This window comes from Nycticebus coucang, chromosome 5, assembly GCF_027406575.1.
Source record: "Nycticebus coucang isolate mNycCou1 chromosome 5, mNycCou1.pri, whole genome shotgun sequence".
Lineage (NCBI taxonomy): Eukaryota > Metazoa > Chordata > Mammalia > Primates > Lorisidae > Nycticebus > Nycticebus coucang.
The window spans coordinates 31,067,184-31,089,321 of record NC_069784.1 but is presented as its reverse complement, the minus strand read 5'-3'; the positions used below and the strand labels follow the sequence as shown (position 1 = coordinate 31,089,321).

At 43.0% G+C, this 22,138-nt stretch overlaps 1 protein-coding gene across 3 annotated transcripts in view; it reads left to right on the top strand.

Moving 5' to 3' along the window:
• DBT (dihydrolipoamide branched chain transacylase E2) overlaps positions 1–22,138 on the top strand; it is a 52,882-nt gene that overhangs the window by 5,492 nt on the left and 25,252 nt on the right. For 2 of the 3 annotated variants that reach the window (XM_053592090.1, XM_053592089.1), the window contains exons 2-3: positions 104–227; positions 17,452–17,527. In XM_053592090.1, the coding sequence (XP_053448065.1) occupies positions 104–227; positions 17,452–17,527 (200 nt within the window). The remainder of the gene's footprint in view (positions 1–103; positions 228–17,451; positions 17,528–22,138) is intronic. The other variant, XM_053592091.1, reaches the window with a different exon arrangement.

Sequence of the window (22,138 nt, the reverse complement as noted above, 5' to 3'; positions counted from 1 at the left end):
TTGTTCTACTTTTAGAAAAGAACTGAAATTCAATTAATACTTAAAGAGATAAGTCACTAAGATCATTTATAAATGCTTTTACTTTTTGTTTTCTCATCTGTAGATCTATATTCGATATTTTCAAATATGTAGTAATGTTCATGTTTTGAAGCCAAATTATGTGTGTTTCTTCGGTTGTCCTTCGTTCAAGTATAGCCATCCACATCACCTATTGAAAACAGCTGCTGGTGAGTATGATCTCAAAGTAGCATGTACAAAATAATGTTTTGCATTTTATTCAGTAATTGTTTATTTCTGTATATGACCTTTCACACACTTTCCTTACTATGGTGTCTTGAAAATATTGGGGATAGGTTATGCTGTCATCTGCCTATTGTCATCTGACTAAGCACAATAGTCAGCATTGATATGACTTTCTCAATCAAGGTAAATTTTTGTTTTATTTTTTATTTTTTGAGACAGAGTCTCACTATGTCATTCTCAGTAGAGTGCTGTGGCATCACAGCTCACAGCAACCTCAAACTCTTGGGCTTAAGCGATTCTCTTGCTTTCAACCTCCCAAGTAGCTGGGACTACAGGCACCCACCACAACACCTGGCTATTTTCTTGGTTATAGTTGTCATTGTTGTTTAGCAGGCCTGGACCAGGCTCGAATCCATCAGCCTGGGTATATGTGGCTGGCGCCCTACTCATTGAGCTATGGGTGCCCGGCCTAAACTATTGTTTTTTTTTGTTTGTTTTTTTTTGTAGAGACAGAGTCTCACTTTATGGCCCTCGGTAGAGTGCCGTGGCCTTACACAGCTCACAGCAACCTCCAACTCCTGGGCTTAAGCGATTCTCTTGCCTCAGCCTCCTGAGTAGCTGGGACTACAGGCGCCCGCCACAACGCCCAGCTATTTTTTGGTTGCAGTTTTGGCCGGGGCTGGGTTTGAACCCGCCAGCCTTGGTATATGGGGCCGGCGCCCCACCGACTGAGCCACAGGCGCCGCCTAAACTATTGTTTTAATAGAAGCATCTTCGTGTCCTTACACTTACTGTAGTACACATATTGTTTGTTGGGTACACATACACTTAATTGGTTCTGTAAGATGGTGTGATAAAACCAACCTGGTATAAATGGCTTATACCATTTACTTACTTTTTCTACCCTCTGTTGAGAACTTGAGGGTTAAAGTATTACATTTGGCAAGAGTGCAAGAACTTTTTTTTTCTGAAGTGACTCTCTTCTATATAAATAAAAAAGATTATCAGAATCCTGATAAGGAAACCTAGACTTTTATTACATCATTAAACTTTTGACAAATACATGGGGCCTTCATCTGTGCTGACAAGGAAGAATAAGGGAACGGTGCCTGTGGCTCAAGGAGTAGGGTGCCGGTCCCATATGCCAGAGGTGGAGGGTTCAAACCCAGCCCTGGCCAAAAACCACACACACACCAAAAAAAAAAAAAAAAAGGAAAAATAAGGGGGTTCCAGAAAGTCCCCACACTGGAGTTCAGTCAGTCCTTCCATATTTTCTATATGTCAGCTTCCGTAACAGCCTAAGTTATACACAGCTTATCTTTATCACTTTTTATTTTTTATTTTTTGAAACAGAGTTTCACTATGTCATCCTCGGTAGAGTGCCTTGGCATCACAGCTTACAGCAACCTCCAAATGCTGGGCTTCAGCCATTCTCTTACCTCAGCCTCCCAAGTAGCTGGGACCACAGGTGCCCTCACAATGCCCAGTTATATATATATATATATATATTTTTTTTTTTTTTTTTATTTTGTGTGTGTGTGTGTGGTTTTTGGCCGGGGCTGGGTTTGAACCCGCCACCTCTGGCATATGGGACCGGCGCCCTACTCCTTGAGCCACAGGTGTTGCCCAACGTCCAGTTATTTTTTATTATTGTTGCGGTTGTCGTCGTTTAGCTGGCCCAGGCCAGGTTCAAACCCACCAGCCTCAGTGTATGTGGCTAGTGCTGTAACCACTGTGCTACAGGTGCCACGCCTCCATCACTTTTTTTTTTTTTTTTTTTTTTGTGGAGACAGAGTCTCACTTTATGGCCCTTGGTAGAGTGCCGTGGCATCACACAGCTCACAGCAACCTCCAGCTCCTAGGCTTAAGCGATTCTTTTGCCTCAGCTTCCCGACCATCACTTTTTTTTTTAATTTCTATTCTTTTTTTTTTTGTGGGTTTTGGCCCGGGCTGGGTTTGAACCTGCCACCTCCGGCATATGGGACAGGCGCCCTACCACTTATTTTTTTAAATTGATTTTCTTTTGTTACTTCTCAGAGAAAATAAGAGGCCATTCCTGCTCCAGTTTTTAAACACTTATTATGTGCTTTGGGTTTCTGAATACACCAACTCCAGGCTACCTGGGTTCCTCCTAGTCTGCTAGTTACTAGTGGTATAACTTTAAGCAGAGTCATCATCTGAAAAATGGGAGTAATCAGAGTATTTAACTCATACTGTTGTGAGAATTTAATTATTCAACAACAAATATTTATTAATTACCTTAGAGTAAAGCCAAGACACTGCCCTAAGTACTGGGGATAAACAGTAAGCAAAACAACGATCTTTATACCTGGCTCATGCCTATAATCCTAGCACTCTGGGAGGCTGAGGCAGGAGGATCCTTTGAGCTCAGAGGAATTCAAGACCAGTCTTAGTGAGAGCGAGACATCACTTAGAAAAAATTAGCTCAAATATGGTGGCACACAATTGTAGTCCCAGCTACTTAGGAGGCTGTGGTATGAAGTGTGGTTGAACCTGAGAGTTTGAGGGTGCTGTGAGCTATGATGATGCCACTGCCCTCTAGCTAGAGTAACAGAGTGAAAGTGTCCTTTAAAAAAAGTTTAAGGGGCAGTGGCTGTGGATCAGTGAGTAGGGCACCGGCCCTATATACCCGGGTGGCTGGTTCAAACCAGGCCCCGGCCAAACTGCAACCAAAAATAGCCAGGCATTGTGGTGGGAGCCTGTACTCCCAGCTACTTGGAAGGCTGAGGCAAGAGAATCACCTAAGCCCATAAGCTGGAGCTTGCTGTGAGCTGTGACGCCACAGCACTCTAACAAGGGTGACATAGTAAGACTCTGTCACAAAAAAAAAAAATTTAGATTAGATGAAGTATTTAATATCTACCTTCTCTGGACATTTTTAAAGGTTATTCTTCCTCTACTGCTCTCAAATTTCAGTTTTTTATTGGATCCTGTCCTTTGCCTTCTCTTTTACATTTACACACATGCCTTCAACTGTCACCTCTTTGTTGAGAACTTCTGCATTTACATTCTTTTTTTTTTTGCGTTTTTTTTTTTGGCCAGGGCTGGGTTTGAACCCACCACCTCCGGCATATGGGGCCAGTGCCCTACCCCTTTGAGCCACAGGCACAGCCCCCTGTTGAGAACTTCTGAAGCTGTAGCTGTAGCTCACCAATTGTCTGAACATCTCCCATTCCCACATACAATTCAGACTCCGCACAGTCTTCTACAAATCTTGTCTTCCTGTATTCCTATAAATCTCTTCTTTCTGTGGTTCCTAACTTAGGAAATAAAGCTAGAAGCTTGAAGTCACTCTGACTCTTGTTTTACATCAAATTGATCATCAAAACCTATATATATATATAAATATATATTTATTTATTTATTTTGAGAGATTCTCCCTAGTCACTCTTGTTAGAGTGCTATGGCATCATAGCTTATAGCAACTGCAAATTCTTGGGCTCAAGCAATTCTCTTGCCTCAGCCTCCCAAGTAGCCAGGACTACAGGTGCCTGCCACAACGCCAGGCTAGTACTGCTCAAACCTGTGAGCTCAGGCAATTCATCTGCCTGAGCCTCCCAAGTGGTAGGATCACAGGTTTGAGCCACAGTGCTTGGCCTGACATCTTTTTTTTTTTTCTTTTGGTTGTAGTTGTAAATTTTTTTTGGGGGGGGGGGTTGTGTTTTTTTTTTTTTTTTTTGTAGAGACAGAGTCTTACTTTATGGCCCTCGGTAGAGTGCCGTGGCATCACACAGCTCACAGCAACCTCCAACTCCTGGGCTTAGGCGATTCTCTTGCCTCAGCCTCCCGAGTAGCTGGGACTACAGGCGCCCGCCACAATGCCCGGCTATTTTTTGGTTGCAGTTTGGCTGGGGCCGGGTTTGAACCCGCCACCCTCAGCATATGGGGCTAGTGCCCTACGGACTGAGCCACAGGCGCCGCCCTGTTTGTTTTTATTTAATTATCAATCATAGCTGTGTACATTAATGCGATCATGGGGCACCATACACTGGTTTTATAGACCGTTTGACACATTTTTTTTTTTTTTGTAGAGACAGAGTCTCACTGTACTGCCCTCTGGTACAGTGCCGTGGTGTCACACAGCTCACAGCAACCTCCAGCTCTTTTGCTTATGTGATTCTCTTGCCTCAGCCTCCCGAGCAGCTGGGACTATAGGCGCCCGCCACAATGCCCGGCTATTTATTTTTGTTGTTGTTGCAGTTTGGCCGGGGCTGGGTTTGAACCCACCACCCTCGGCATATGGGGCTGGCGCCCTACTCACTGAGCCACAGGCGCCGCCCCGTTTAACACATTTTCATCACATTGGTTAACATAGCCTTCCTGGCACTTTCTTAGTTATTCTGTTAAGACATTTATATTCTACATTTACTAAGTTTGACATGTACCCTTGTAAGATGCACCGCAGGTATAATCCCACCAATCACCCTCCCTTCGCCTGTCCTCCCCCCTCCCTCCTATCCCTCTCCCCCTTCCCTCTATTCTTAGGTTATATCTGAGTTATAGCTTTCATATGAAAGCCATAAATTAGTTTCATAGTAGGGCTGAGTACATTGGATACTTTTTCTTCCATTCTTGAGATGCTTTACTAAGAAGAATATGTTCCAGCTCCATCCATGTAAACATGAAAGAGATAAAGTCTCCATCTTTCTTTAAGGCTGCATAATATTCCATGGTGTACATATCCACAATTTATGAATCCATTTGTGGATTGATGGGCATTTGGGCTTTTTCTATGACTTAGCAATTATGAATTGGGCTGCAATAAACATTCTGGTACAAATATCTTTGTTATAATGTGATTTTTGGTCTTTTGGGTAGAAGAATTCCTAGTAGAGGAATTATAGGATTGAATGGCAGATCTATTTTTAGATCTCTAAGTGTTCTCCAAACATCTTTCCAAAAGGAATGCATTAATTTGCATTCCCACCAGCAGTGTAGAAGTGTTCCCTTTTCTCCATATCCATGCCAACATCTCTGGTCTTGGGATTTTGTGATATGGGCTAATATTATCAGAGTTAGATGATATCTCAAAGTAGTTTTGATTTTCATTTCTCTGATGGTTAAAGACGATGAGCATTATTTCATATGTTTGTAGGCCATGCGCCTATCTTATTCAGAGAAGTTTCTCTTCAAGTCCCTTGCCCAGCCTGCGATGGGATCACTTGTTCTTTTCTTGCTTATACGTTTGAGTTCTCTGTGGATTCTGGTTATTAAACCTTTGTCAGAGACATAACCTGCAATATCTTCTCCCATTCTGAGGGCTGTTTGCTTGTTTTACTTACTGTGTTCCTGGCTGTGCAGAAGCTTTTTAGTTGGATCAGGACCCAGTAGTGTATTTTTGAAGCTGCTTCAATTGCCCTGGGGGTCCGCCTCATAAAATACTCACCCAGACCGATTTCTTCAAGGGTTTGCCCTGCACTCTCCTCTAGAATTTTTATAGTTTCATGTCTTAAGTTTAAATCTTTTATCCAGTGAGAGTCTATCTTAGTTAATGGTGAAAGCTGTGGGTCCAGTTTCAGTCTTCTACAGGTTGCCAGACAGTTACCCCAGCACCATTTGTTAAATAGGGAATCTTTTCCCCACTGAATATTTTTTTTTTTTTCTGTAGAGACAGAGTCTCACTTCATGGCCCTCCGTAGAGTGCCGTGGCCTCACACGGCTCACAGCAACCTCCAACTCCAGGGCTTAAGCGATTCTCTTGCCTCAGCCTCCCGAGTAGCTGGGACTACAGGCGCCCGCCACAATGCCCGGCTATTTTTTGGTTGCAGTTTGGCCAGGGCCGGGTTTGAACCCGCCGCCCTCGGTATATGGGGCCGGCACCCTACTGACTGAACCACAGGCGCCGCCCCCCACTGAATATTTTTAATTGGCTTGTCAAAAATCAAATAACTGTAAGTAGCTGGATTCATCTTTTGGTTCTCTATTCTGTTCCAGACATCTACTTCTCTGTTTTTGTGCCAGTACCATGCTGTTTTGATCACTATCGATTTATAGTATAGTCTGAGGTCTGGTAACGTGATTCCTCCTGCTTTGTTTTTATTTCTGAGTAATGTCTTGGCTATTCGAGGTTTTTTTCTGATTCCATATAAAATGAAGTATTATTTTTTCAAGATCTTTAAAGCATGACAGTGGAGCTTTAACAGGGATTACATTAAAATTATATATTGCTTTGGGTAGTATGGACATTTTAACAATGTTGATTCTTCCCAGCCATGAGCATGGTATGTTTTTCCATTTGTTAACATTTTTAGCTATTTCTTTTCTTAGAGTTTCATAGTTCTCTTTACAGAGATCTTTCACGTCGTTTGTTAAACTGCCAAATATTTCATCTTCTTTGGCACTGCTGTGAATGGAATAGAGTCCTTAACTGTTTGTTAAGCTTGACTATTGTTGGTATATATAAAGGCTACCGATTTATGAATGTTGATTTTGTAACCTGAGACGCTGCTGTATTCTTTGATCCCTTCTAAGAGTTTTATAATAGAATCCCTGGTGTTTTCCAGATATACAATCACATCATCTGTGAAGAGTGAAAGTTTGATCTCTTCTGACCCTATGTGGATACCCTTGATCGCCTTTTCTTCCCTAATTGCAGTGGCTAAAACTTCCATTACAATGTTAAAGAGCATTGGAGACAGCCTTTAACATTGTCTGGGCAGCCTTGTCTGGTTCCTGATCTGAGTGGAAATGATTTCAATTTAACTTCATTCAATACAATATTGGCTGTGGGTTTGCTGTAGATGGCCTCTACCAGTTTTGGTTAATTCTATGCCAATTTTCTTAAGTGTTCTGATCTGAAGGGATGCTGGATATTATCAAAAGCTTTTTCTGCATCAATTGAGAGAATCATATGGTCTTTGTTTTTTAATTTGTTTATGTGCTGAATTGTATTTATAGATTTACGTATATTGAACCAGCCATGAGACCCTGGGATAAAACCGACTTGGTCATGATGTATAATTTGTTTGATGTGCTGCTAGATTCTGTTTGTTAGGATCTTGTTGAATATTTTTGCATCTGTATTCATTACTGATACTAGTCTATAATTTTCTTTTATTATTGGGTCTTTTCCTGGTTTGGGGATCAGGGTGATGTTCGCTTCATAGAATGTGTTGGGTAGTCTTCCTTCTTTTTCTATATTTTGGAACAGGTACTAGTTCCAAAATGAGTAATATAGGTACTAGTTCTTCTTTAAAGGTTTGGTAGAATTCTGATGTGAAGCCATCTGGTCCCGGGCTTTTCTTTTTAGGGATATTTTGTTGTTTTATTTTTTTGTAGAGACAGAGTCTCACTTTATGGCCCTCGGTAGAGTGCCGTGGCCTCACACAGCTCACAGCAACCTCCAACTCCTGGGCTTAAGCGATTCTCCCGCCTCAGCTTCCCGAGTAGCTGGGACTACAGGCGCCCGCCACAACGCCCAGCTATTTTTTGGTTGCAGTTTGGCCGGGGCCGGATTTGAACCCACCAGCCTCGGCATATGGGGCCGACGCCTTACTGGCTGAGCCACAGGCGCCGCCCTTTAGGGATATTTTGTATGGTTGATGCTATTTCCGAACTTGATATGGGCCTGTTCAACATTTCCACTTGATTCTGGCTAAGTCTTGAAAGGTGATGTGCTTCCATGTATTGGTCAATTTCCTTCAGATTTTCATATTTCTGAGAATAAAGTTTCTTGTAATATTCATTAAGGATTTTTTGAATTTCTGAGGAGTCTGTTCTTATTTCATCATTGTTGTTTCTGATTGATGAAATCAGAGATTTTACTCTTTTTTTTCCTGGTTAGGTTAGCCAAAGGTTTATCTATTTTATTGAACTTTTCTTTTTTTTTTTTTTTGGTCGGGGCAGGGTTTGAACCCGCCACCTCTGGCATATGGGACCGGCGCCCTACTGCTTGAGCCACAGGCGCTGCCCTATTCTATTGAACTTTTCAAAATAACCAACTTTTTGATTTATTGATCTGTTGTATAATTCTTTTGTTTTCAATTTCATTTAATTCTGCTCTGATTTTGGTTATTTCTTTTCTTCTACTGGGTTTGGGGTTGGAATGTTCTTCCTTTTCCAGTTGCTTGAGATGTCCCATTAAGTTGTTAACTTCCTCTCTTTCCATCCTCTTGAGGAAGGCTTGCAGGGCTATAAATTTCCCTCTTAGGACTACCTTTGTGGTATCACAGAGGTTCTGATAATTCGTGTCTTCATTGTCATTTTGTTCCAAAAATTTGGCAGTTTCCTTCTTAATCTCATCTCTCACCCAGCTACCATACAGCATAAGGTTGTTTAACTTCCATGTATTTGTATGAGTATGCAGATTCCTGTTGTTACTGATTTCAACTTTTATTCCATGGTGGTCCAAGAAGATGCAGGGAATAATTTCTATTCCTTTAAATTTACTGAGGTTAGACTTGTGACCTAAGATGTGATCAATTTTGGAGTATGTTCCGTGGGCTGATGAGAAGTATGTGTATTCAGTTTTGTTGGGATGAAATGTTCTGTAGATATCTGCTAAATCCAAATGTTGGATGGTTAGGTTTAAATCTAAAATTTCTTTGCTCAGCTTCTTCTTGGAGGATCTATCCAACACTGCCATAGAAGTGTTGAAATCTCCGACTATTATGGAGCTGGAGAAAATCAAGTTGCACATGTCTGTTAGAGTTTCTCTTATAAATTGAGGCGCATTCTGGTTGGGTGCATAAATATTAATCATTGAAATCTCATTAATAATTGAAATACTCATATTGAGTATGACCCTTAACAAATATGAAGTGACCATTCTTATCCTTCCTTACTTTTGTTGCTTTAAAGCCTATTGTATCGGCAAATAGAATTGCAACACCTGCTTTTTTCTGATTACCATTTGCCTGAAATATGGACGACCATCCTTTCACCCTGAGTCTATATTTATCTTTTAAGGTAAGATGTGACTCTTATATGCAGCAAATATCTGGCCTGAGTTTTTGTATCCAGTCAGAGAACCTGTGCCTCTTTAAAGGACAGTTTAAGGCATTCTCATTAATGGACAATATTGATAAGTCTGGTAAAATTTTGGGTATTGAGTTTTTCGAAAGTCCAGTGAACCCTTTTTTTTTTTTTGCCAGGGCTGGGTTTGAACCCACCACCTCTGGGATATGGGGCCAGCACCCTACTCCTTGAGCCACAGGAGCTGCCCCACCAGTGGACATTTTTAATCCTTTCACCATTGTAGAAGTTGGAGTTTGATCCAAAGTTTCTGAGTGAGTTTACTTTTGTGTCATTATGGAGGACAGGTCTGAGAATATCCAGAGGAGCTGGTTTGGTTATTGCAAATTTCTTTTTTTTTTTTTTTTTTGTAGAGACAGTCTCACTTTATGGCCCTCGGTAGAGTGCCGTGGCCACACACAGCTCACAGCAACCTCCAACTCCTGGGCTTAAGCGATTCTCTTGCCTCAGCCTCCCAAGTAGCTGCGACTAGAGGCGCCCGCCACAACGCCCAGCTATTTTTTGGTTGCAGTTTGGCCGGGGCCGGGTTTGAACCCGCCACCCTCGGTATATGGGGCTGGTGCCTTACCGACTGAGCCACAGGCGCCGCCCGGTTATTGCAAATTTCTTCAACATAGGAATGTCATTCAAGTATTTAATTTCTCAATCATAAATGAAACTCAGTTTAACTGGATACAGGATTCAGGGTTGAAAGTTATTTTGCTTTAGGAGATTAAAAGTTGATGACCATCCTCTTCTGGCTTGAAAGTTTCAAGAGAGATATGCAGTCATTCTAATATTTTTCCCTTTGTAGGTAATGGATTTCTTACGTCTGGCTGTTTTCAGAATTTTGTCCTTCATATTAACTTTAGTGAAGTTAATTATGATATGCCTGGGGGATGTCTTATTCGCATTGAGTCATCTTGGGGTTCTGAAACTGTCTGCTATCTGAATTTCAGAATCTCTTGGCATGTCCGGAAAATTCTCTTTCATAATTTTATGGAGAAGGGCCTCTGTGCCTTGTGAGGCCACTTCATCACTTTCAGGGATTCCAATGAGGCGGATATTAGCCTTCTTCAAATTATCCCAGAGCTCTCTGAGAGAATGATCCATTTTTGCTCTCCATTTCTCTTCCTGTTTGAGAGTTTGGGAGCGTTGAAAGGCTTTGTCTTCAATGTCAGAAATCCTTTCTTCTGCTTGCTCCACTCTGTTACTGAGGGCTTCTACTATATTTTTCAGATCTTTGAGGGCTGCAAAATCTTGTTTCAGTGCATCAAAATCTTTGGTGGTTTTGTCTTTAAATTCGTTAAATTCTTGAGACAATTTTTTAATTTTCCTCGAATTTCTAAGTCCGACTTTTGAATTGCTGCTCGAATTTCTAATTCCACATTTTCCTCCATTTTGTTAATCTTGTTTGCAATCTAAATTCTGAATTCGATTTCTGACATCTCAGGCAGCTGTTTATGAATGGGATCTTCAGTTACATCTGCCATATATTTCCTTGGGGTGGTTGATCTATTCTGGTTATTCATGTTACCAGAGGTTTTCCGCTGATTCTGCCCCATGATTATTTTACACCGTTTGATTTTTCCCCTGGAGCTTTGTCAAAGACCCCATACAGTGCTATGGCCTGAGAAACTGGGGACCTGTTTGGTGTGGTGGGGCTAAGTGGTTCTGTCTTGTTTGCAGCTGGTTTCTGTTCGACCCTAGTGAAACAGTTAGTCTGGGTTAAAGTCTCAGCTGTGGAGAAATATCAGCAATTAAGTCACCCTCCCCCCTCCCCCCCCAGGCAACAATTGGAAAAGGAAAATCAAACCTTCCTACAACCACACCCCCAGAGCACCAATTGAATAATCCTCGAGCGATTGGCTCAGTTCAAAAGGTCCAAATCAATTGTCTCAGTCAGCACCTGTCTCAGGTGGGAGTTTAAAAGGTCTCTGGGAACTAGATCGCAGGGGTCTGGTAACCACTCAGATATGACTTGCTCCACTGCTTTGTGAAGTCAGGAGGACCCACCCAGCAAATAGATCAGTCTGGGAAGGTTGATGCCTCCTTCCCCACCTTGCACCTCTGTCACACCCAGTCACTGATAGCGCCGCATGGCTGTGACCCAGTTGCCTCTAGTGAACAGATACTCCAGGGGTTTGTACCTGCCTGAATCACAAGGAAATCTATTTCTGCTCAGCCAGGCTGCTGGGCTCTGTCTCTATCCAGCAGGGGGAGGTGAGGCCTGACAACTTTGGGCACTTCATGGAGGCTGGGGGGTGTTCACTCAGTTCCAGCCCTGCCCCGATTGACGTTACTGACAGAACAGAAAGAACAACTTTGCGGGAATTTGTTTCGGTCCCTGCTAAATTCCCCTCCAGAAGAGAAGCTGTTTTGAGTTCCCAGAACCTGCGCCTTAGGCCCTGTCTTTTGTCCTGCAGGTTTGTATTCATTAGCTGTCAGTTCTAGCCTCCTGCCTTCCTTTGTCTATAGGCTGACGATCCCCTGAGGGCCAGGTGAGTCTTAGGGTCAGTAAAGCAGTCCTCTGGTCAGCCCCACCCTGGGAATTTCCCAGCTCTACGCATGCGTTTTGTGGTCTCTGCGCTCCACCCAGGCCAGTGCCACCACAGGGAATCCCTTTACTCAACAGGGCCTTTGTTTCCGTCCCAGATCTGTAATGTGGTGGTTCCACCTGAGAAGATGCCCAGCTGCCTCTGGTTGCCCAGAGAGACGGGAGTGTGGCTTCAGAATATCTTGGAGTGAGCCCTATTGTTGCCAAAAAATGGCTACTGCTCTGCGCCTCGGGGCACTTCCGCTCCCGTGTGGTTCCCTCTCAGCCGACCATCCTCTCCTCACTCCCATGCCTCAGAATCAGCACTGACCAGCTGCAGTCTAGGCCCTGTCCACACCCCTCGAGAAATCACCTAAGAATCTGGACTCCTGGGGGACAGGCCTCCAGACCTCAGAGTGAGAGTGGAGGGGAGTGCTGGGAGCTCAGAATTGCAGGTAGAGAGTATATACAGTTCTATACGGTTTTATGCCTGGCAGGAGAATGCCGTGGCACCCTACTAGGGGAGGTAGGTCCAGTTTTTGGAGGTTCTCTCCCGTGGAGTGTAGTGGGAGGACCTTTGAACTCTGCTCGTTTGTTTGTGGGGCACTCCTAGCCATTCTCATGTGGGAGGGACTCCTGTCCACTTGGTGATGGATTTTGTACCTTTTGTTTGTATCCTTGGGGTCGCAGCTCGCCTCAGCAGCGTTGATGTGCGTTTTTCAACCTTCTCTCTTGGTGCAGCTCTAATCCACCAGGTTACTTGCTAAATTTTTGTCCTTTAACTCTCCTTCTGGACAGGAGCCTCTTGGGTTGCATAGCTGTGGTCGCACAGGAAACTGTTATTGATTTTTCCGATATCAATGTCCTCCTCCATTGACCGTAGGGTTACTTGCATGGGAACCAGAAGCCAGCAGACAAGTATCCATGATCCCTCCCCGCAGCCAGTTTCACAGGAGAGGGGGGGCAGGGGAGCCAGTGGGACTGCACCATGGCCTGAGCCTGGCCGGGATGAGGGTGTTGGTCCTGTGGGAGGGCAGCTCTGGCAGGTTGGGACTAAGGAAGCTGGCCGGGAGCTGGGCAGGGTGCTGTGGCCAGTGCCAGCGCACTCACCCTTACACCCACACAGGCGCGCTAGCAGGTGCTGCTGCTGCTGCAGGAGGCTGGAGCTTGTTGTTTTAGCATGCCGGGCTGGGTTCCAACATGCCAGCCTTGGTGTATGTGGCTGGCACCCCACCTACTGAGTTACCTGTGATGCCCTGGCCTTACATCTTATGTTTCTTTTTTTTAATTTAATTTTATTTTATTTTTTTTACATCTTATGTTTCTTAACTATCTTCTTTTCGTACAGCTTTGAAAAATTACACATATATGTAAATACCATACTTTTAATTTCTTGTCCTCAATAACTCTTGGTTTCCCTGCTTTGTTCTGCCTCTGCCATCCCTTCCCCAAACCCATTCACCTGCCAGAGAGAGTTTTTCTTAAAACTATAGACTTGGCTGGGTATGGTGGCTCACGCTTCTAATTCTAGCACTTTGGGAGGCAGAGGCAGATAGATTGCATGAGATCAGGAATTAGAGACCAGCCTGAGGAAGAGAGAGACCTTGTCTCTACATAAGAAAAACATAGAAGGGCGGCGCCTGTGGCTCAGTCGGTAAGGTGCCGGCCCCGTATACCGAGGGTGGGTGGCGGGTTCAAACCCGGCCCCGGCCAAACTGCAACCAAAAAATAGCCAGGCGTTGTGGCAGGCGCCTGTAGTCCCAGCTACTTGGGAGGCTGAGGCAAGAGAATCACTTAAGCCCAGGAGTTGGAGGTTGCTGTGAGCTGTGTGAGGCCACGGTACTCTACTGAGGGCCATAAAGTGAGACTCTGTCTCTACAAAAAAAAAAAAAAATAGAAAAATTAGCTGGGGGTTGTGGTGGGCACCTATTGTCCCAGCAACTGGGTAGGCTGAAGCAAGAGGATCACTTGAGGTCAAGAGTTTGAGGTTCGGGTGCCCACCCCATATACCGAGGGTGGCAGGTTCAAACCCGGTCTGGGCCAAACTGCAAACAAAAAATAGCCAGGCGTTGTGGCGGGTGCCTGTAGTCCCAACTACTTGGGAGGCTGAGGCAAGAGAAGAATAGCCTAAAGCCCAGGAGTTGGAGGTTGCTGTGAGCTGTGACGCCACAGCACTCTACCGAGGGCGATAAAGTGAGACTCTGTCTCTAAAAAAAACAAAGTTTCATTCGGAGCTGGCCCTTGGGGTCTGCAAATTAGCTTCACGGCGAGGCCCGCCAGGGGTCGCTGCCACTGAGCCTCCCACAGTGGGCCAGCCAGAGCATGGCCACCGTCCTCCCTGGTGGCTCGCTCGTGGCCCACCACAACTAGTACCAGCGCCGTCTGGGCTCGGCCTCCAGCAGCAGCAGCTCTTAAGGGAGCACCGAGTGCCCTGGGGAAGTTACCTCCCAGTACCCCGGTTTGCCCAAGGCTGATCCGCGTCACTGGTGAGCGAGCTTCTTTTTCAGAAGGTCCACGTTCCCGTTCATGGCCACAGTTGTGGAGTGCCTAAGCACCCTGAAGCTCCCCAGGCCTTCAGAAACATGACCACCAGTGGCCTAGCCCGAGAAGTCACGAGGAAGCAGCCTTGCGGCCAGCCCAGTGCTGGGCTCCCGTCCTGAACCACAGCTGGGCAACCAGACTGCAGGACACCGGAGAGAAGATAGTTCTCAGATGGCAGAGGCAGCCAGAGCCCTGGCCTCTACCACCCACGCGCACACAGCTTTCCTGGCACCCTGTAACTCTTCACCTTGCACCAAGTGGAAAATAAACTCCAAGCAGCCAGCAAAAAAAGAGTGAGGTTGCTGTGACCTATGATGACACCATAGCACTCTATCCAGGGTTACAGAGTGAGACTCTATCTCAAACAAACAAAAAAAATAGACCTATAGTCACAAATCTGATATTGTAGATAAGACTCTTTATCAGTTAATTATTGCTGAATAACAAACCACTCCACAACTTAGAGGCTTGAGGCATCGGTGATTGATTATTTTTCAGGATATAATCAATCCTGGTTCCTCTGCAGGAACTTGGCCTCACAAACATGGGTGTGTTCAGTTAGAGGATCCTCTGGGCTTACAAGGTCCAAGGTGATCTCCTCACATGTCTGATAGTTGGTGCAGGGTTTTGGCAGGGCATGTCATTTTCCTCCATGTGGCCTCTCATCCTCTAGTGGACTGAACCAGCTCCCTTATAGGGGATCTTAGGGCAGTGTTCCAAAAGGGAGAAGGTAGAGGCTGCGAGGACCATTGAGGCCCAGCCTCCTGCACTTGCACAGGTTCACTTCTGCTTTATTCTGTGGTCTAAGCAAGTCACAGGTCAGTAATGTAGCATCTTCTTCCCAATGGCAATAGCTGCAAAGCTCCAAATTAATTTACTTCTATTTTTTTTTTTTTTTTTTGGGACAGAGCCTCAAGCTGTTGCCCTGGGTAGAGTGCTGTGGCATCACAGCTCACACCAACCTCCAACTCCTGGGCTCAGGCAATTCTCCTGCCTCTGCCTCCCAAGTAGCTGGGACTACAGGCGCCCACCACAACGCCGGACTATTTTTTAGTTGCTGCCGTCATTGTTGTTTGGCGGGCCTGGGCTGGATTTGAACCTGCCAGCTCAGGTGTATATGGCTGACGCCTTAGCCACTTGAGCCACAGATGCTGAGCCTATCTGTCATTCTTTAATAATGCTGGGCACTATCACATTTTCTTCCTTTCTCTCCTTCCTTTTTTTCCCTTCCCTTCCCCTCCCCTTCCCTCCTCTTTTTTCTTTCCTTTAGAGGAGAGGGGTCTTCCTCTGTTGCCCAGGCTGGAGTGCACTGGGAAGATCATGGCTCACACAGTCTCAAACTCCCGGACTCACGTGGTCCTCCCGCATCAGCCTCCTGAGTAACTGGGACTAGAGGCATGGTACAGCATGGCTAAGTTTTTTTTTTTTTTTTTTTGTAGACACAGTGTCTCAATATGTTGCCCAAGCTGGTTTCCAACTCCTGGCCCCTGCCTTGGCCTCTCAAAGTGCTGGGATTACAGGCATGTGCTACCATGCCTGACCAGTATCTATTCTTATTTATTTATTTATTTATTTATTTGTGGTTTTTGGCCAGGGCTGGGTTTGAACCCGCCACCTCCGGCATATGGGACCAGCGCCCTACTCCTTGAGCCACAGGTGCCGCCCACCAGTATCTATTCTTAAGCAAAGTAGAATTATTTGTTGTCAAAGATGTTGACTTAAAAACATTTTTTAAGGCTTTTGATGCCTTAATGCCAAACTACTTTTCAGAAAGGTGCCAGTGTATACTCTGAGCAGCAGGCTGTGAGAGGGTCCAGCTTACTAGAGGGGAAACGAGGAATCTAATAACTCCATATACAAAATGTATTTTGTATTTCTTTACTACTCACTTAACTCTTCATGTTTATTAAAGAAAGTTTTAAAAGCTTAAGCAGTCTAAAGATAGAGGAGTACTCCCTAAATAGAGTCAGAGTAATTTTTTTATTTTATTTTATTTTTTTTATTAAATCATAGCTGTGTACATTGATATGATCATGGGGCATCTTTTGTTTTTGTTTTTTAAGACACAGTCTCACTTGTCACCCTTGGTACAGTGCTATACTGTCAGAGCACACAGCAACCTCAAACTCCTGCACTTAAGTTGTTCTCTTGCCTCCGCCTCCCAAGTAGCTGGGACTACAGGCACCCACCACAACACCCAGCTATTTTTAGAGACGAGGTCTTGTTCTGGCTCAGGCCGGTGTTGAACCTGTGAGTTCAGGCGATCCATCCACCTCTGTCTCCCAAGTGCTGGGATTACAAGCGTGAGCCCCTGTGCCTGGCCCCCAGAGTAATTTGTTAACCTGGAAAAGTGAGAAGGTCCATACATACTCTATTGACTAGAATCCAGTATCATTGGCATCCAAAGGTTATTAAAGGAAGATAGAAGCTGAGCTGGTACATACTTATAGTATCAGCAGCTTGGGAAGCTGAGGTAGGAGGCGCTCTTGAGCGCAGGAGTGCAAAGCTGCAGTGAACTGCTGTGCCTGTGAACCAGCCTGGGCAACCTCTATACCCAGACCTCACCTCTATAAAAAGGAGTAGGGGGTAGAAATTTGAAAAGGGGCAAAAAATGAAAAGAGGAAAGAAAAGACTTAGGGATAAGTTGGCAGAACATAGTTTGGGCAAATAAGAATTTTTCATCAAGTCTGTTAGATATAGAACTGCCTGATTTTTAACCACTAAGAACCATAATAGTTACAGGAGGTTCAAAGACATCTGACATTTATGGTTATTATAGCTTCGCAACATAAAACAAACAGATCCAGCTGGATTTCTCTTTGTATGATGTCTTTGTTCCATTTTCTACTCAATACTATTGTTTCAAAATCTCATTAATTTGTTAGTAGAGCTTTCTATTGCCCCATAAAAGAACATTATTTTGGAAGTTGGAAAATGTAAATTCTTTGGCAGTGTCTATAGGTGTCTGTTGTGGAATGATTTATTTAAACCTTTGATGGTTATGAATAGTTATGCTTTTAAAAATTATAAAATTCTGTTTTTCTGTCTATAAGATGGAACAATTCTTGCCTCTGAGAATATTTTCTAATTTTAGACGTAAGAGCATTTATTGGTAATGCGTTACATTTTAAATGAGATCTTTCTCTTTGTCTTTGAAGCTTTACATGGACAAGTTGTTCAGTTCAAACTCTCGGACATTGGAGAAGGGATTAGAGAAGTAACTATTAAAGAGTGGTAAGTTAACCTGTAAAAATTTATATGTAAAAATAAAAATAATATGAATACAAATAAGTAGGAATCAAATTGAGAAATTTCTTTATATAACATATAATGCTTTTATTTAAAAAAAGCAAGAAGGTAAAATTACTGTCTTGAAAATATGCTAGAATGTATTATCTATGAAAGGATCTTATTTGATGAAGTTTTTTAAAGATGATTTTTCCCTCTTGTTAAAAAACTTCTTTTACTATTTACCCCTCACTTCAGCTAGAAAGGAGAAATTGGCTGAGTGTAGTATCTCATGCCTATAATGCAGCACTTTGGGAGGTCTAAGGATTGCTTAGGGTCAGGAGTTTGAGACTAGTCTAGCCAACATAGCGAGAACATGTCTGTACAAAAAAATAAAAAAAATTAGTCTGGTGTGATAGCTAACGCATATAATCCCAGCACTCTGGGAGGTGAAGGCTGAAGTATCCCTTGAGCTCAGAAGTTCGAGACCAGGCTAGGCACAGTGGCTCACACCTATAATCCTGGCCCTCTGGGAGGCCAACGCAGGTGGATTGCTTGAGCTCACAAGTTTGAGACCAGCCTGAGCAAGAGCAAGACCTCATTTCTAAAAATAGCCAGGCGCTGTGGTAGGTGCCTATAGTCCCAGCTATATGAGAGGCTGAGGCAAGAGGATCTTTTGAGCCCAAGAGTTTGAGGTTGCTGTGAGCTATGATGCCACAGCACTCTACTGAGGGCCACAAAGTGGCACTCTGTCTTAAAAAAAAATGAAGTCTATCGAGTATTTTCTCTGACCACAATGGAATACAAATAGAAATCAACACTAAGAGCAACACAGGAAACCCTACAACCACACGGAAATGAAATAATGTTTCTAGATTACCAATGGGCCAATAAAGAGATCAAAAGAGAATTAACAAATTTCTCAAAGCAAATGAATATGAAAACAACATATTAAAACTTACAGAATGCAGTAAAAACAGTACTAAAAGAAAAGTTTATAGCAATAAATGCCTATAGCTACAGCAAAATAGTAGAAAAACTTCAAATGAAGAACCTAACAGTGTATCCCCAAGAACTACCCTGTTTCCCCAAAAATGAGACATCCTCTGAAAATAAGACCTACTTACAGGAAAGATAAGACGTCCCCTGAAAATAAGACCTAGTGCGTATTTGGGAGCACCCCTTAAAATAAGACACTGTTTTATTTTCGGGGAAACGGGGTTGAAAAACAAGAACAAACCAAACCCCAAATTAGTAGAAGAAAAGAAAAAATAAAGTTTAGAAGAGAAATAATTGAAATGGAAATAGAAAAAATGCAAAACAAAAAGTTGTTCTTTTTGAAATGATAAACAAACTTGACCCACCTTTAGCCAGACTAAGGAAAAAAGAACACCCAAATAAATAAAATCAGAGATGAAAAAGGAGACATTACAACTGATACTGCAGAAATCCAAAGGACTGTCGGTAAATACTATAAGCAACTGTATGTCAAAAAATTGGAAAATCTTGAAGAAATGGATAAATTCCTAGAGACATACAACCTCCAGTGATTGAACCAGGAAGAAATCTAAAACCTGCATAAACCAATAGTAAGTAATGAGATAGGAGCAATGATAAAAAGTCTCCCACTAATGAAAGCCCAGGACCTTTGCTACTGAATTCTACCAAGCATTCAATCCTACCTAAACTATTCCAAAAAATCAAGGAGAGAGGAAGTGTCCCAAACTTCTTCTCTGAGGCCTGTATCATCCTGATATCAAAGACACAACAACAATAACAACAACAACAAAAACTATAGTCTAGAAAACTCTGATGAACATAGATGTAAAAATCCTCAACAAAATATTAGCAAAACAAATTCAAAAACACATTAAAAAGATTATTCATCATGATCAAGTGGGATTCATCCCAGAGATGCTGGGAAGAATCAATTTTTTTTATTGAAACAGAGTCTCACTTTGTCACTCTCAGTAGAGTGCTGTGGGATCATAGCTCACAGCAACCTCAAACTCTTGGGTTTAAGTGATTCTCTTTCCTCGGCCTCCTTAGTAGATGGGACTACAGGTGCCTGCCACTTTTTTTTATGTTTAGCAGCCCCAGGCGGGGTTTGAACCCACCAGCCTCAGAGCATGTGGCCAGCACCCTAACCACTGAGCTATGGGCACCCCCCTGGAAGAATCAATTTTAAAATGTTCATACTGTCCAAAGTAATCTGGAGATTTAATGCAATCCCCATCAAAATACCAATGACATTTTTCATAGAAATTGTTTTTTTGAGACAGAGTCTCACGATGTCACCCTCGGTAGAGTGCTGTGGCGTTACAGCTCACAGCAACCTTCAACTCTTGGGCTTAAGTGATTCTCCTGCCTCAGCCTCCCAAGTAGCTGGGATACAGGCACCGCCACAATGCCCAGCTATTTTTTTGTTGTAGTTGTCATTGGTGTTTTAGCAGGTCCAGGCCAGGCTTGAACCTGCCAGCTTCAGTGTATGTGTCTGGCACCCTACTCACTGAGCTACAGGCACCAAGCGAATTTCATAGAAATTTTTAAAATCCTAAAATTCATATGGAACTACAAAAGATCCCAAATAACCAAAGACATCCTGAGGAAAAAGAACAAAACTGGAGGAATCACATTACCTGTCTTCAAATTATACTATACAATTGTAGTATCCAAAACAGTATGATACTGGCGTCAAAGCAGATGCTTAGATGAGAAGAACAACATAGACAGCCCAGAAATAAATCCACATATCTATAGTGAATTTATCTTCAACAACGTTGCCAATAACATACAGTTGGGAGGCTCGGCGCCTGTAGCTCAAGTGGCTAAGGCAGGTTCGAATCCAGCCCTGGCCCACCAAACAACAATGAGAACTATAACCAAAAAAAATAGTCAGGCATTGTGGCGGGCACCTATAGTCTCAGCTACTTGGGAGGCTGAAGCAAGAGAATCATCACAGCCCAGGAGCTGTGATGCCATGGCACTGTACCCAGGGTGACAGTTTGAGGCTCTGTCTCAAAAAAAAAGTACAGTTGGGAAAGGATAGTTCCTTCCCTAATTTTGCTGGGAAAACTGAAATCCTTATATAAGCAGAAGAATGAAACTAGACCCTTATCTCTTGAGGTATATTAAAATCAAATCAAAATGGATAAAAGATTTAAATTTGGCCGGGCGTAGTGGCTCACGGCTGTAGTCCCAGCGCTGTGGGAGGCCGAGGCGGGTGGATTGCCTGAGCTCAGAGGTTCAAGACCCATATGAGCAGCAGTGAGCCAGAGTAAGACCCCGTCTCTACTAACAACATCAAAAACAGCCAGCACCGCAGGAGAAAGAAGAAAATCAACAAAAAAGGAGTACTTCAAACAAAGAAGAATGAATAAGCACACTGAAATTAAAAATTAAAAAAAAAAAGTGGAAGACATTATTCTTAGTAAAGCATCGCAAGAATGGAGAAGCATGAATCCTATGTACTCAATTTTGATATGAGGACAATTAATGACAATTATGGTTATGGGGGGGGAACAGAAAGAGGGAAGGAGGGAGGTGGGTGGGGCCTTTGTGTGTGTCACAATTTATGGGGGCAAGACATGATTGCAAGAGGGACTTTACCTAACAATTGCAATCAGTGTAACCTGGCTTATTGTACCCTCAATGAATCCCCAACAATAAAAAAAAAAAAATTAAAAAATAAAAATTAAAAAAAAGATTTAAATTTAAGACCCGAAACTATGGAACTACTAAAAGACAACATTGAGGAAATCCATAAGGACATTTGTCGGAGCAAGGACTTCTTGATTAATACGTACAAAGCACAAACAGTCATAGCACAAATGGATATATGGGATCGTATCAAGCTAAAAGGCTTCTGTACAGCAAAGTAAACAACAGAATGGGAGAAAATATTTGCAAACTGTTCATATGATAGAGATTAATAACTAGAATATATAAGCAGCCCTAACAGCTCAATTGGAAAAAATCAAATAATCCAATTAAAAAATGGACATAGAATCTGAATAGACATTTATCAAAAGAAAACAAGGGCCAGCTTGCACTGGCTCACACCTATAATCCTAGCACTCTGGGAGGTGGAAATGGGAGGATTGGTTGAGCTCAGGAGTTTAAGACCAGCCTAAGCAAGAGAGAGATCCCATTTCTACAAAAAACAGAAAAATTATCTGAGTGTGGTGGCATCATGCTTGTAATCCTGGCTACTTGGGAGGGTGCAGGAGGAGCCCTTGAGCCCAGGAGTTTGAGGTTATAGTGAACTAGGATGATGCCACTGCACTTAGGCAGGACAACACAGTGAGACTCTGACTCGATAAAAAAAAAGAAAAGAAGAAAGAATGATATTCGAATCAAAATTCTATGTAGTGTATGCATATATCAGGTTTGGTCCCATTCCTCTTTTTCTTTTTGCTAAGACTCTAGAAAAGCCTTGTGAAGTATACCTAAAGTTATTAAGGGGATAAAGGGACTTAAATTCAAAGAAAGGCTAAAATAATTGTAGAAAGAAAAACAGGGACGTCCTACCTAAAATTCATGAAATTATAAAGGACATTTATCAGTTTTTAAATTTAATTGTAGTAATAATGATCATCCCTTAAAGATTGGAAAGGT